General features: G+C 40.2%; 1 protein-coding gene across 4 annotated transcripts in view; it reads left to right on the forward strand.

The window, feature by feature from the left end:
* The window catches only part of LOC128987841 (interference hedgehog-like), a 104,643-nt gene that overhangs the window by 85,339 nt on the left and 3,383 nt on the right, over positions 1–15,921 (forward strand). For all 4 annotated transcript variants that reach the window (XM_054408879.1, XM_054408881.1, XM_054408880.1 and 1 more), the window contains 12 exons: positions 142–248; positions 730–832; positions 6,912–7,130; positions 7,752–7,907; positions 8,192–8,338; positions 8,609–8,725; positions 9,089–9,198; positions 9,828–9,949; positions 10,319–10,484; positions 11,862–12,081; positions 12,837–13,025; positions 15,195–15,382. In XM_054408879.1, the coding sequence (XP_054264854.1) occupies positions 142–248; positions 730–832; positions 6,912–7,130; positions 7,752–7,907; positions 8,192–8,338; positions 8,609–8,725; positions 9,089–9,198; positions 9,828–9,949; positions 10,319–10,484; positions 11,862–12,081; positions 12,837–13,025; positions 15,195–15,382 (1,844 nt within the window). The remainder of the gene's footprint in view (positions 1–141; positions 249–729; positions 833–6,911; positions 7,131–7,751; positions 7,908–8,191; positions 8,339–8,608; positions 8,726–9,088; positions 9,199–9,827; positions 9,950–10,318; positions 10,485–11,861; positions 12,082–12,836; positions 13,026–15,194; positions 15,383–15,921) is intronic.

Below are 15,921 nucleotides of genomic sequence, written 5' to 3' on the forward strand. Positions count from 1 at the left end.
AGCATTTAAAATTCTCAATTGCAAAATACCACTGTTGTTAAAAATAACAAAACACTCTATAGTATTCTTAAAATAATTTCTGAGTAGCAGTAATAATATGTCATTTTGCTACTAGTGTTTTATGAAATGTGTGTATTGCAGAGTCATCGTCGCTGGTGACCACCAATTCTCTAGTCCTACACAATGTGACCAATGCTCAGTCCGGCAGATATAGCTGCAGTGCCTTCAACTACATCACTAGCCAAACAGTGAGTTTCTAAAACTAGTGTAACACATCACTGTGAATACATTGGTTCTGTTGTGTACTTAAAATCGTGTTTAACTGTAATCCGTTGTTCATGGGGATTTTGAGCCATTTTTATCAAGCATATACAGTAGAACCCCTCATAGCCGGCCTCGGTTTTAATGATTCTAATTTTATCTGAACACTTTTCGGAAGCCGATATTAAAACATATATCCCTTGGACACACCAGGATGCAAATTTTAACAAAAAGATGAGTGTAGGATGACTCTTGAATGGGATTTAAGCTTTATTGCTGACTAAGCTTACATGATTCATTAACACTTATTAAAAACTTTATACTTAAGGATAGCTTGGCCCAGTTGCGGACCGCCAAAGTAACAGTTTGGACTAAGACTTAATATGTGTATACTGTTTTACATTTTAAGGTGGTTACACTCAGATTCTTGTCCGAGTAGGTTGCTAAGCTATGTACTTGTGTCGCCAGGTTCACTCCCCGATGGTCACTACACTGTCTGTGATAGGCACACTACAACCTTCTCCTCCAAGGTTCCTATACACTCCCCAGGCCACGTATGTTGTGCAGAACGGTGAGTACCCAAAATAAACTATTAGTTCTTTAGTGTAAAGTTCGGTGTTTTTGTATATACGAGGATCGTCTCAAAAGTAAGTTACACATTTGTTTTAAATCACAGCGTCGAGCATTAGAAAGCTGGGAGTCGCGGGGAATTTTTATTGATACGTACTTGTCCAAGGCATTCTTTCTCTTGATTACTTATATATTAACTAAAGGAATTCACACTTTTATTTTGATCACACAAACATAAACATGAACACAGCTTAATATAAAAAGTAGAACATATGATCTTGAGACAATGTACATTTAAACAGTACATAAGCAAAATTGTCAATGTTCCAATACTCCCTTCACAATTTTGAAACTAAATGTCACAAAGTCCAATGTTTACTTTAAGCTGTGTAAACCTTACTCGATTGAGAGGTTTAGTAAGGATGTCGGCAAGTTGATATGTTGTAGATACATGTTCAACATCAACAAGTCCTTCCAAGAATTTTTCTCTGACGAAGTAATACTTAACTTCGATATGCTTCGTTCTGCGATGAAACTCAGGGTTCTTTATGAGTTTCACAGCACTGCCATTGTCAATTTTTAGAACAGGTGTCAATTGTGAGTGACAACTTATTTCTTCAAACAGACGTTTGAGCCATATTGCTTCCTTAGCTCCTTCACATGCAGCCACAAACTCGGCTTCTGTTGTAGACAGTGCTACAGAAAGCTGTTTCTCGCTTCGCCAGCTCACTGGACCTCCAGCATAACAACTGATAAACCCAGACGTTGATTTCCGAGTACTTTCCTCTCCAGCAAAATCAGAATCAGTGAAAACATCCAGATTACTGCACGGTGAGGACTTGTACAAGATACCAACATTTATGGTTCCTCGAAGATATCTAAATATCCTTTTGACACTCAACCAATCCGCTTGAGTAGGATGTTCCATATTCCTCGTAGCCAATCCCACAGCAAAGGAAATATCAGGTCTTGATACACAACTTAAATGCATCAAGCTTCCAACAGCTTCACGATATGGAACTTTTTCACTGACAGACTCCACTGGACCATTGTTTACAGGTCTTTCACATGGTGTAGAAATGGAATTCGAGTCACTCATACCAAAACGTTTTAATATACGTTTAGTATAGGCTGATTGACCAATCCATATTCCACTTGAACTTTTCTTGATCTGTAATCCTAAATAACTTTCAAGTTCACCAGATTTGATTTTAAAAACTTTGGATAAGCTTTTCATGAAGTAATCAATGATGCTATTGTCGGTCCCAGCTACTAATCCATCGTCTACATAAATAATCACAAGTAGCTTCTTCCCTTGATCGTTTTTATAAAAGAGACAGGGATCCGAGTTACTTCTCTTAAGACCTTGAGATTCAAGAAACTTTGTAAGTTTCAAGCTCCAACAACGAGGAGATTGTTTCAGACCATATAATGACTTTTGTAGTTTACACACACGTCCAGTTCCATCAGAATAACCTTCAGGTTGCTCCATGTAAACTTCCTCTGAAAGATCACCATATAAAAAGGCAGTCTTCACGTCAAACTGACACAATTCCAGATTTTCAACGGAAGCCGTACTTAGCACAGATCTAATGGTGTCATAACGTGCCACAGGACTAAACAGTTCATTATAGTCAATTCCTTCACGTTGTGCATATCCCTTGGCTACTAGTCGAGCTTTGTATTTTTCATGAGAACCATCAGAATTAGGTTTTGTTCGAAGTACCCAACGGCATCCCAGGACACGAGCTCCTTCTGGTTTATCCACCAAAATCCAAGTTTTATTTTCATGAATAGATTTTATTTCATCGTCCATAGCAGCCTTCCAGTCAGATGCATCATCCAACACCATTGCTTCCTTGTAAGACCTTGGAAACATCTGTGTCTCTGATTGAACCAGCATCAGATCAAAATTTCCACTGCTCATCCAACTTGGTACATTTTTCACTCGTTTTCCTTGTCGCAACACGTCTTTTGTGGTTTCATTTTTAGACAATACCACACACTCGTCTTGCTCACCTCCCTCCAAAACAGTAGGAGTTGCCACTTCATCAGTTTCCACTTCCGTGGTTTCATTTTGAGACAATACATCACACTGCTCACCTCCCTCCAAAACAATAGAAGGTGCCGCTTTGTCAGTTTCCACTTCTGTTGTTTTTGAAGTGATGTCAAAATGAACTCCATCGCTCTAAGATGGCTCATTATCAGGAGCAGTACTTCCTTGGGATATCTCAGATTGAAATATAACATCATGGCTAATAACAGTTTGCCGTTTGCTTGGTACATACACTCTGTATCCATCTCTCAAACCATGATACCCAACAAATATTCCGTCAATGCTTTTAGCATCCCACTTTTTCCGCTTTTGCTTCGGCTGATGTACAAAGCAGTTAGTTCCAAATACTCTGAGGTGTTGCAGACCTGGAACACTCTTACCCGACCACAATTGCAGTGGTGATTTGCCTTCTACAGGACTTGGTCCTGTAAGATTAAGGAGGTAAACTGCAGTATTACAAGCCTCAGCCCAAAGAAACTTCGGTAAGACTTTCCTCTGAAGCATAGAACGAGCAGACTCCACAATCGTTCGATTGTCCCTCTCAACAGAACCATTCTGTTCAGGGCAGTAGGGAGAAGTTGTACGTATCTTAATACCATACTCCTTAATGATTTTTGTAGTTTCCTTTGATAGGAATTCAGACCCGTTATCAAACAACATTTCTTTTATGATCTTTCCACCTTGTTTTGCTTCTGCAAGAAAGATGCGCATACAATCAGCTACTTCACTTTTATTCTTTATGAAAAATACTTGGCGATACTTACTGTAGTAGTCTTTAAACAATACAAAATAGCGGTTGCCTCCAAGAGAAGTGACCTCCATAGGTCCGCAGACATCTGTACTGATCAATTCACCAACCACCTCAGGACAAGTTGGACGAGAATGAAATGGACCACGATGAGATTTACCAAGAACACATCCATTACACAGACCCATGTCTCCAGTCACATTAATTCCATTCATCTTCAAAACTTGTTTAACATGGCGTTGATTCTGATGACCTAGCCGTTCGTGCCATAGCTGTAAAGAATCTTTCTTACATGCAAGCTGTACAGTGGGTTGTATAGGACAAATAGCACGCATGTTAAGAAAATATAAATCCCCATGCAAACGTCCAGTCAATGTAACAATACCATTTAGGGTAAATTTACATCCAAGATTGTCAGCAGAAAACACATGGTTCTTCTTCGCTGCCTTGCTGACTGACAACAGATGAGCTCTAGAATTAGGTACATACAAAACGTTTTCTACAGTCGTTTGAATTAGCTCCTTACCAACTTTAGTTTCAACAACAATGATCCCAGATCCCTCGGCATAACACTTTTTATCAGAAGCATTATCACTGAAGCCAGACATAAGTTGTGGTTCTGAAAATTGTGAATACTCTGTAAAATAATCTTTACACCACGTTACATGATGAGTAGCACCACAATCCGCAATCCAAACGTCCCGATTTGCAAAAGTTAACTCATTTCCGCTCATCAAACTATGTTTTGCAGACACATCCTTCTTATCAGATGTAGACTTCTTTTTAAGTGGACAATCAGGAACCTTATGCCCTTTTTGTTTACACTTAAAACAAAATATCTTAGTTACCTGCTTTTGATTCTGATTACTCTGCCCTTGTTTTTCTGTTTCAACCCTTGTACCCATGGGTTTTGAAACATATAAAGCAGTTTTAAGTAACTCCACGTTATCACGCTGCTCTATAGTGCAAAGCTTTTCAACTAGTGTTTTAATTGTTCTATCCTTAGATGGCATAGCTTCCCATACATTTCTGAATTCACGAAAGCTTGGCCCCAAAGTAGATAAAATTCTTGCAATTAAAACTCTATCACTAAGCTTTGATTCCTTTTGTTTCTCAAGTGCATCATTTAATTCGGAAAAATGTTTTTGAAGCTTTGCAACATGGGAAGCTATGTCCTCATTAGGATCCCGATCCCACCTAAAGAACTCTTCTAGCAAACGATCTAGCCTTTGTTCACTAGACTGTTCATACACAGATATTAAACAATCCCAAACTTCTTTAGAAGTCGAGCAAGTCAAAACCAGTGTAGATGGTTCATCGCCTAGAGATGACATCAGGTATAACATAGCAGAAGCATATTTTCTGTCCCAATCTGCAATAGCATTTTGCTCAGATCCAGAGATGTTAGTAATAGGTCTTACTTCAGATCCCATTATGAAACTCAACAAGCCTTGTTGTCTTAACAACAACTGGATAAGCATCTTCCATTTAGTCCAATTACTTGCACCCAAAAGTTTCTCTATACATATCTTTTCATTTGAATTTGCCATAATGTCTAACCAATTTTATACTTGTTCCAAGAAAAAAAAATCAACAGTTACATTGGCAAATCAATGAAGAAAAATATTATATAGCTTCTTTAAAAGTAATTTAAAAAAAAAATACCTTGTTTGTAGAATAGCCCATAACCTATTGATACGTACTTGTCCAAGGCATTCTTTCTCTTGATTACTTATAAGAATAAACTATTAAATTAATGAGAAACAAATTATATTAAAGAAAGGAATTCACACTTTTATTTTGATCACACAAACATAAACATGAACACAGCTTAATATAAAAAGTAGAACATATGATCTTGAGACAATGTACATTTAAACAGTACATAAGCAAAATTGTCAATGTTCCAATAATTTTCGTCTAGATGTAGTGGCAACACTGTAAACGTCGCGGCCGCCTACGGTGCGCGCCCCTCCAGTATTGCTCCGGCCATCATGGAGAAACCAATTGTTCCCACCGCCGATTGTGAAATCCGTGCAGTAATTAGATTTTTGACTGCAAAGAATAAAAATGCAAGTGAAATTCATCGAGAATTGTGCAGTGTTTATGGTGAAAATGTGATGTCTAGGCCAATGGTTTCCCGCTGGCGTCGCTTATTGATGGACGAAAATCGTTACACGATGAACAACAAAGTGGCCGCCCGTCGACTTCCCGCGCTTTGACTGTTGTTGAAGATGTCCGCAAGGTCATTGACACTGACCGGCGCTTGACATTGGATGAAATAATCACACAGCTTCCTCCAAATGTTGAAATTAGTCGTGCGTCGCTTCACAGAATCATTTCGGACGATCTCAGTTTGTCAAAAGTCTGTGCAAGATGGGTGCCACGCCTTCTTTCAGAAAGGCATAAGGAGCAGAGGGTTGATGCTGCTCTCCAGTTCCAAAAATTTTTTGATGATGAGGGAGATGGCCTATTCAACAGGATAGTAACCGGGACGAGACTTGGGTGCACATTTGGACACCCGAAAGCAAGCAGCAGAGCATGGTGTGGAAGGGAAAGGACGAGCCTACTCCAAAAAAGGCAAAAGTCGCCGAATCAGCTGGTAAGGTCATGGCAACGATCTTTTGGGACTCTAAGGGAGTATTGTTGATTCATTACCTGCCAAGGGGGGAAACAATTACAGCTGAACGTTATTGTGAAGTGCTACGTAAGCTGAGAAGGGCAATACAGAACAAAAGGAGGGGAAAGTTGACCAAAACAGTGTTTTTGTTTCACGACAATGCTCGCCCACACACCGCCCGTCAAACACGAGACCTTTTGGAATCCTTCCGATGGGATGTTTTCGGCCATCCACCTTACTCTCCTGACTTGGTGCCGAGTGATTTTCATCTCTTCACGGAGTTGAAGCGCCATTTAGGCGGGAAGCGCTTCGAAAACGAAGACAAACTGAAACGGGAGGTGGAACAATGGCTAACCAAAATGGCGGCAGAGTGGTATGATGCTGGACTAAAAAAACTGTTGCCACGTTATCAAAAATGCTTTGAAAAAGATGGCGACTACGTAGAAAAATAGTCTATGTATGTATCTTTTAAAATATACCCTTTTCAAATCAAATTTGGCTTTTATATTTATTTTGGAAATAGGTGTAACTTACTTTTGAGACAACCCTCGTAGTAGCTAATTAGATTTGGTTTTACATGTTTATTGAATGTTGCCAGTTTTAAAAGGTGTATTCTGTATGCATTTTTGTCACATAACAATTATATAATTTTCCAGGTACAAATGTGACCCTGGAATGTCTCGGTGTGGGAACCCCTCCTCCCTCAGTGGGCTGGAGAAGGGTGGGGGGATCCTTGCCCAAGGATCGGACGCAGCTAGTCACTGGAGGCCTGCGATTGGCCAACGTTCAGGCTTCAGACAACGGAGCGTACGTCTGTGAGGTGTCCAACGGGATTAACCCTCCAATAACACACCATATCACTCTTCAGGTTCAAGGTAACAGAATTATTTTTACTCGTAATCTTTTAAATAAATATAGATTAACTCATTGATTAATTGGTCTTTGAGATAATTGTATCATTTTACTGGCAAAATACTGGCCAACATTTCCGATGGGTTGCAGAAATTCACCATCAGGGCAAGGTAAAACTCAACTCAATTGGTTCCGTATGCTGTATTTTACCTTGCCCTAAAGATGGATTGGTGTATAAGAATAAGAATAAGAATAACACTTTGATTGTGGAAGATTATCTTTTAGATACCCCCACATTGATTTACTATCCTTATGAATCAGCTGACCACAAGTTTTAGGTTGGGCCAATACATATTTTTAGTAACAATTAAATGTATTGATGTCTTCTATTTATTTTTATTATTTGACAACTTTTGTACTATCACAACCAAATATAATTATGTACAGGTAAGTTACCATTATCATCATGTATTTTAACCAAATAATGAACAGAAAATTGTTCATCTCTTTGTAAAATTATGCATTCTTCTTCATTTAGGGAAGGGGATCTTGCATAGCCTACATGTACTCATCTATTAAACTAAAGTATGATATTAAATGTTACATAAACTCAGTTTAGGAGTCTCACGAGGTTGTTGTTACAGAGCCGCCAGTGGTGACTCGGGAACCGAACAACTCCGTGGTGGAGGAGGGAGGCCAGGTGGAGGTCGGGTGTGAAGTGAGAGGAACACCTCCTCCCTCCGTCACGTGGCTGCTGAACGGAGAGTCTCTGGACAACGACACTCACGCAGTGGTCAGGGGTGAGTCAAATATCTCTGTTGTTTAAGGGGTTATTGTAGACATTTCTCATCACGACTAGTGAAACAAATTTGTAGAGCGGTTTGGGATTATTGACAATTATTGGTCCACTTTAAAAATTCCTGTTCTTTAACCTTGATAATAAAGATTCATGTTGAAACTATTTGTGCAAAAAAATTAACCTGGTACTTAAAAAGTTCAGATTTCGCTAAAAATATATTATAAACGTATCAATGAGCTTGGAAAGTTCCAATCATGGTGTTACTATTTTCCTGATTGTTGACAGGACACAAGCTGAGGATCACTGATGTACAGAAGAGACATGCAGGTGTGCTGCAGTGTTTAGCAGTGAATCCCCTCGGCTCTACGTACGGAGCCGCAATGTTACAAGTGTCACCGAAACAAGTCACTGCCAACGCACCTTCCTACCAAGGTACCTCTTCTCATGCTCTAGTTTGGCTAATCAAGAACACAAAGATACTGTAATCACGCTCTTCATACTTATCTTTTTAAATATTCTTCTAAGGAGTAAACCTAACCTAACCTAACAACATAAAAAATAAACAAAACAAAAAATCTATTACTATAGACTCTTCTCTATTACTTAATTTCTTATAGTTCTGCTTCATCTTAACGTGCATCTATCAAACCTTGTATGCTTGTAGCTGACTAAGCTATATTCAACTGTCAATTTCTGTTGCAGAATCCCCAGAAGGAGTTAGTCTGCTGCCTCCCCTTCCTCCTGGCAGGACGCATCCCAAGAAGGATCACACAAGGAAAGGCAAAGGAAGGAGAAAAGACAAGAAACATAAAGGCTCAGGTTAGTGGAAAAGAATTGTACTAGAGCAAAAATACATTTGGGCAATACTAATTGGCTTATATTCTTCCTCGTAGAGTTTCTTTTAGAAGGTACCAAGCTATTTGAATGGTAAACTTTAGCTCTTCATCCATTTCTTTCTCCTAGGTTTTGAGGGAGATTAGCATAGTCGGGACTTTTTGTAATGGGTCCAAACCCTGATTTTGTTACTAATGACAACCTCTTGTTACGTAGCATCAATACATTCATAGACCAATAAAAAACAGCATGTCCTGAAACGACCCAATCAAACATGTTTTGTAAAATGCAAGATTAAACATTGTAGTATCCAAGCAGCTTTGTATGACTCAGTGTGTATTGTTTCAGTGTTGATGGTTCCTCCGACCAGACCCAACATTACCAGGCTGTCAGACAGGTCAGTGATGGTGAGATGGAGTGTTCCGCCCAACGACGGACTACCTATCCAATTCTTCAAGGTATGATGCTAATGCTTATGTCTATAGGGTAAATCTGATTTGTAGATGTAAAGTATCTGTTAAGAGTTAAAAAGAATGGGTTGTGGATTTAATTTGATAAGAATCAATTTACATCAGTATGTTGTATGCTTTGTATTTTTACAAATTAGTTTTCAAATTAATTTGGAACCGAGCCAAGCCAGGTAAGGTTTTCCATATGCAACTAAACCATACATTATTGAATTGGGATTATGGTCGTGAGAATTAGTTGGCTTACCCAACGGGTAATAATTTTACCATGGCCTTCAAAACTTGACATAGAGCTGATATACATCTAATAAACAATTCTAGCTAGCAGGAAGTTGGTCACCAATGGCACAACAACAAAAAAACCTTAACATTATATTCAACAATTCAACAAATCAAAATATTTGTTTATAGTTGGCTATTTGTGTTTTTTCTACCAGCATTGATTTTTTCCAATTTAGATAAGCCTGATATCCCAAAATATATTTGAAATAACTGGTGTAACTGGTGTGGTTGTATTAACTGTAAACTGGTGGAGAAAGTATCTGCCCCTTGATGGAAAGTGTTTTTAAAGCTCCTAATTTCACTTAACACCACACTTGACCTACTTGACATGGTTTCAGGTGCAATACAGAGAGCTGGGAGGACGAGGGAGAGGCTCACGTTGGATGACCAGCAATGAGGACATTCCCAGTCACATCAGGAGCTACGAAGTGGACAGCCTGGAGACTGATCATACCTACAGGTACACACACTAGTTGTGTTAATATCACGGATGCTTTAGGTTGCTTCTTCTGTGTTTCTATTGTATTTACCTCTGTAATAATGTGTAGCTTATGGATATTTTTTTCAAATTATTTAAACTTTTTAGATAAATTGATGTACATCATTCAGAAGACTGCAAAATATAGTTGAGGCAGTAACTCCTTGCTTGGATTTGAACCAGCGACCTTTAGATTTGAAGGCAAGCGCTGTAACCACTTTCTACCCAGACAATGATCAACTTTAATTAAAAACTCTTCAACAAGGTTGTTGTGAATCCCCCTTTATTCCTTGTGAATAATGAATTCCTTTGGGTTTATAAGTCCTGCATCTTTGATTTGTGCCTAAACAGGTTTCGCATCGCAGCTGTTTACTCCAACAATGACAACAAGTTGGGTCCAAACTCCGCCAGGTTCCACCTCCACCGAGGGTCACCCAAAGATCGTAAGCCTCTGTCCCCTCCTTCCCTCACGCATACGGAGGCAATCAGTCCCTCTGCCATCAAGATACAGTGGCAGGTATGTCTGTGTTCAAGAGTAGTCTATGTGTAAATTCTGTATAATTGTTGTCGTTATTCTAGATTTCAAAATACTATACAGTTCAACCTTGTTTAATTGAATTGTCACTCTTATAAACATCAACCTCTTTGTCACCTTATAAATTGGTTTTGATATTTTCACTGTTGGCGGTGCTGCAGTTTTTAATAATATACAGTGTATATGTGTTGATAAAATAATTCAATGTGTATTCACTGGTAAACCGTGTTAGATCTTTCCAAAATCATTGTAATTTTGCAGAATGTAGACTTTAGTAGGCCTAAATAAATTCCTGTTATTGGTCTATTCAGTTAACCATCCTAGTCCTGGTCAAATAGTTAACGATGGTAATGACCATTACTAACCATCAGACAATAATGAGCAGATACATGATTTTACGGTATTTACTCAGGGGAGGTATAGATGAGGTTACGATGACAGCTGTGGGCTTCTCATTAGCTGAGGGATCACCATTACCGTTACAATTTGGAATATTTCCATCGGCCTCGGTGGTCTAGTGGTTAGCGTGCCGGGCTGATATGCTGAGTGTCCCGGGTTCGAATCCCGCTGATGGCACTAACTTTTTGACTAAGATTTTTTCATTATCAGCAAGTTTGGTTGGTTTGGTCCGGTTATGACAGTTTAATTTTATTATTAAGTCAATCTCTAGTTTTATTTAATGAACAGAATTTTGTTTCTATTAATAAACTTTTTTTATATTATTTCATTAGGTATCAGCAAGTTTGGTTAGTTCGGTTAGGTTATGATAGTAATTTTATAATTAAAAAATTATAAAATTGAATTTGAGGCATTTATAATTTTTTTTATGAACAGAACTATTTTTGCGATTATTAGTAAACCTTCATTGCCAAAATATTCTCTACTAGAGCGCTGTTCGCGGAAGAATTTTGAACTAATGCCTCAATCTTACCTCCCCTAAGTCAGACCCTGATTTTACACATTCATTAGTTTCCCAATAATCAGTTATTGACAGCTGTGTCCCTTTTGAAATTCCTAATAATAATTGGATTCCTTGAAGTGTTCCTTGAAACTTATGAGATCACCAAGTGCCTATACACTATAAGAATAAAGGTGGTTTTTTAGATCTAATGTTTTTAACGAGATTAGCAGCCTATTTTACCTTGAATTTGAACACACATGGGCCACAGAGGCCTGTGGTTGGCGCATATCAAGCACAATCAGTCTACTACTGACTGAGCCACCGACTCACCATCCTACTTATTTTTTAATTTAATTTTTATTTTATTCATGAAGCCAATTATTGTACTACTATGTATATTGCTTGATAGGAAAATTATCTCTAATCTTGAACCATTCTAAGACTTTGTTAACCCACAGTACCTCAACTCCGTGATGGCGCCGGTGGATGGTTTCTACGTGTACTATCGGATGACCAGCAACGCCGGTGACTACATCAAGGCCACAGTAGAGGGAGAGAACACCAGAGCCTTCATAATCACCCATCTGCTGCCGGACACAGCCTACGACATCAAGATACAAGCCTTCACCGTCAACGGTGCCAGCGACTTCAGCGCCATCCTCACCCATAAGACTCTGAGTGAGTTATGTTTTGTGTTAGAATGTACTTTCATTCTAAATCAATGCTATGCAGAATTTGTAACAGAGTTGCGCCTTAAGTTTATTAAATTAAAATTGAAAGTCTCAGCATATATATAGCAACATTTTGAGGGACTGATTAATAGTGCATGTTCTTGGGACTTTGTATGACATTTCTCTTTGTATGAATTGATATTTTTGTACTAAATATACTTTTGCAAAAGCTTTTTGATGAGGAGAAGGGTTATATTCTTGTTCTTATTATTTTGTCAACAACGCTTGCTGTGGTGGATAACCTGTAGTTTTTTTTATACACAGAATTGGACAAAAAATTAAAATTAGAATACAAAACTGTACAGTTTAGCCTCTAACGCACACAGTTTAGCCTGTAACGGTTATCCAACCGTTATTTGTTGTAAATATTAACTATGCGAACCTTTGATTTACTATAATTTTCTGTTTCCTCCATTCAGAAGCATCAAGGAAGAGATCAACTCTTCCTTACGGTTTTAGTGATAATTTTTTTTTATTCCTGCAACTTGCACTAAGTCATATTTACTAACGAATCAGTAATTAAAATTCAATTTAATGTTTGTATGGAATTTTGAGATCTTTTAAGTCCGATGTATTATTTAAAAAAACCCCAATGAAGCCTAACATTATTCTACACCAATAAATTATCAAGTCTAATTATAATTTTACTGGCCATTTTGCGACTTGTAAGTTGTAAATCAAAGTTTTGTACTATCATTGTAGAAGACTTATCTGCGAATACCACATCAACGACGACCAATACACAAGTTGTCGAGAACCATCCAGACGACAGTTCCAACAACCGGCTGTACGTAATGTTGGCAGCAGTGTTAGGAGGTTTGACACTGCTCACTGTCGGGTTGGCAGCATTGTGCTTTTGCAAGCAACGATCCTCATCTCTGGACGATTCAGGTAAAAGACGTTTACTATGATGACCTACTGTGATACAATTCTCACGTGCAACATTCATGTTCCACACCTGCAGAAACTTATTTTATGCATCTACATATGGCTACACTTTACACCTACGAATGGTGACATAATACTTGTACAAGTAGACTGAACATAGTAACCTCTTGGACCAACACATATATGTTCTCAAGGAATATCTCTTGTAGAATTTGTCTATTGTTAAGCCAGTCATTATTGGCTTAAGACCCAGCATTATCACTGTGGTTTCCTAGTGAATTAAGTCACGTGACTTGAACCATAATAGCTCTTCACTGACTTTAGATCATCACACAGATCAATTATCTATGGTGACAGGCAAAGCTATGACTTGCAAGTCCTCTCTACCACTAATCCCTCATCTTATTTAAAGGTATTTTAAAGGGAAAGTCATATTTTACACATAATTCAACCTGTTGAATCTTTATTTTTCTACAGGGGAGTATATTTTATACTTACAGGGGGACTAGTTTTACATCTACAGAGTAGGGATGGACGGGTCCCGAAATTTCGGGAATTTTTCGGGAAAAAAATATTCCCGATTATCGGGACGGGATTACATTTGACTCGGGAATTTTTCGGGACGGGATTTGGTCCGATCGTCGGCGATTTCTCCGCTTCGCGAGTGCCGATAACGCCGTTATTGCGAGCGATAGGTCCGCGAACGCAGGAGACGAAGTCATTTCGACGATTACGCCGTGACCGCGGAGTCCTACCGACGACCGCGAGTCATACCGACGATCGCGCCGTGACCGCGGAGTCCTACCGACGATCGCGCCGTGACCGCGAGTCATACCGACGATCGCGCCGTGACCGCGGAGTCCTACCGACGATCGCGCCGTGACCGCGGAGTCCTATCGACGATCGCGCCGTGACCGCGGAGTCCTACCGACGATCGCGCCGTGACCGCGGAGTCATACTGACGATCTTGCCGTGATGGCGGAGTCATGCTGACGATCGAGCCGTGATCGCGAGTCATAACGACGATCATGCCGTGACCGCGAGTCATACCGACGATAACCCCGTGACCGCGAGTCATGACGACGTTCGCGCCGTGACCGCGAGTCATGACGACGATCATGCCGTGACCGCGGAGTCATAACGACGATCATGCCGTGACCGCGAGTCATAACGACGATCATGCCGTGATCGCGAGTCATAACGACGATCATGCCGTGACCGCGAGTCATACCGACGATAACCCCGTGACCGCGAGTCATGACGACGTTCGCGCCGTGATCGCGAGTCATAACGACGATCATGCCGTGACCGCGGAGTCATAACGACGATCGCGCTCTGACCGCAAGTCATACCGACGATCGCGCCGTGACCGCGAATCATACCGACGATCGCGTCGTGACCGCGAGTCATACCGACGATTGCGCCGTGACCGCGAGTCATGACGACGATCGCGCCGTGACCGTGGAGTCATACCGACGATAACCCCGTGACCGCGAGTCATGACGACGTTCGCGCCGTGACCGCGAGTCATGACGACGATCGCGCCGTGACCGCGAGTCATGACGACGATCGCGCCGTGACCGCGAGTCATGCTGACGATCGCGCCGTGACCGCAAGTCATACCGACGATCGCGTCGTGACCGCGAGTCATGATGACGATAACCCCGTGACCGCGAGTCATGACGACGATCGCGCCGTGACCGTGGAGTCATACCGACGATAACCCCGTGACCGCGAAGTCATACCGACGATCGCGCCGTGACCGCGATTCATGACGACGATCGCGTTATGACCGTTGACCGTGAGTCATACAGACGATCACCCCGTGACCCGCGAGTCACAAGTTTCTATAGGTACCTGTAAATTTATTGTTACCCATTTTTTGGTTTTTATAGATCAGTGCCACAAATGGTAAAAATTGATTTCGTATGTCTTTTTTGGTAACTGCAATACAGTACTTTCTTTTTATGCACAGAAAAAAATCCCGTCCCGTCCCGTCCCGAAAATCGGGAAGGAAATAAAAATCCCGTCCCGTCCCGTCCCGAACTAAAAATTCAATCCCGTCCATCCCTACTACAGAGTATTTAAAAAATTAGATTAGAGAATCCCTATATGCTGGACCTACAGATGGATGGAGATATTTTTCACTGATGTGTGTTCTTGTCTGTCCAGGCGCAGGGGAGGAGTGTGATAAGGTAGGGAGGGGAGAGCCAGGACTGACCATTCAACAGCTGGACCCTCTACCCATGAACGGGTTTGCTCACGGACACACCGTCACTCACAACGGCAAGATGAACGGGTACACGCCACACACCATCAACATCACCAACAATCCTCTGGCTGAGCCGCATCAGGATAAGGTATGTGTCTTCTACATCATTAGATGATTTTTACATTCCCAAAAAAACTAGTTAGGTTGAATTTAGGAATGGTTTATTTGAAACACCCCTCTTTGTTATAAAACTGTTTCAATGTAAGTGAAAGAAAGACTGCACTCTGGCACAAAAACAAACATTAGACAAAACACAAAGATATGACTATATCATGGTCACCTGCATTTGCAATCAAGAAAGGTTTGAGTTGGTAAGATTTAGATAAAAGAAATCTCTCAGCCCAATTCAAACCATCATTGATTGGGGAATGCTGTTACCGTGAAATTTTTGTTAATGTCTATGTATGGTGTGAAAATTTCTGTATTTCTTGTGCAAGCGTGAACTCTTTCTCATTTAGGTAAGCCAGTTTATCGTAAACAAAATCCTTAATACCTAGGCCCTTATGGTAAATGTTAAAATAACCCAATGTTAAAACAAGGGTTTTGTTGAATCAACTAACTTGTAGCCAGCTACAAGTAAACCTCAGTAAACCCTGGGTAAAATGAGACATGACTTTGGCTTAGATG

The sequence above is a fragment of the Macrosteles quadrilineatus genome, unplaced genomic scaffold (assembly GCF_028750875.1).
Source record: "Macrosteles quadrilineatus isolate MER2022 unplaced genomic scaffold, UCM_ALF_1.0 Scaffold_2__2_contigs__length_208266976, whole genome shotgun sequence".
Classification (NCBI taxonomy): Eukaryota; Metazoa; Arthropoda; class Insecta; order Hemiptera; family Cicadellidae; genus Macrosteles; species Macrosteles quadrilineatus.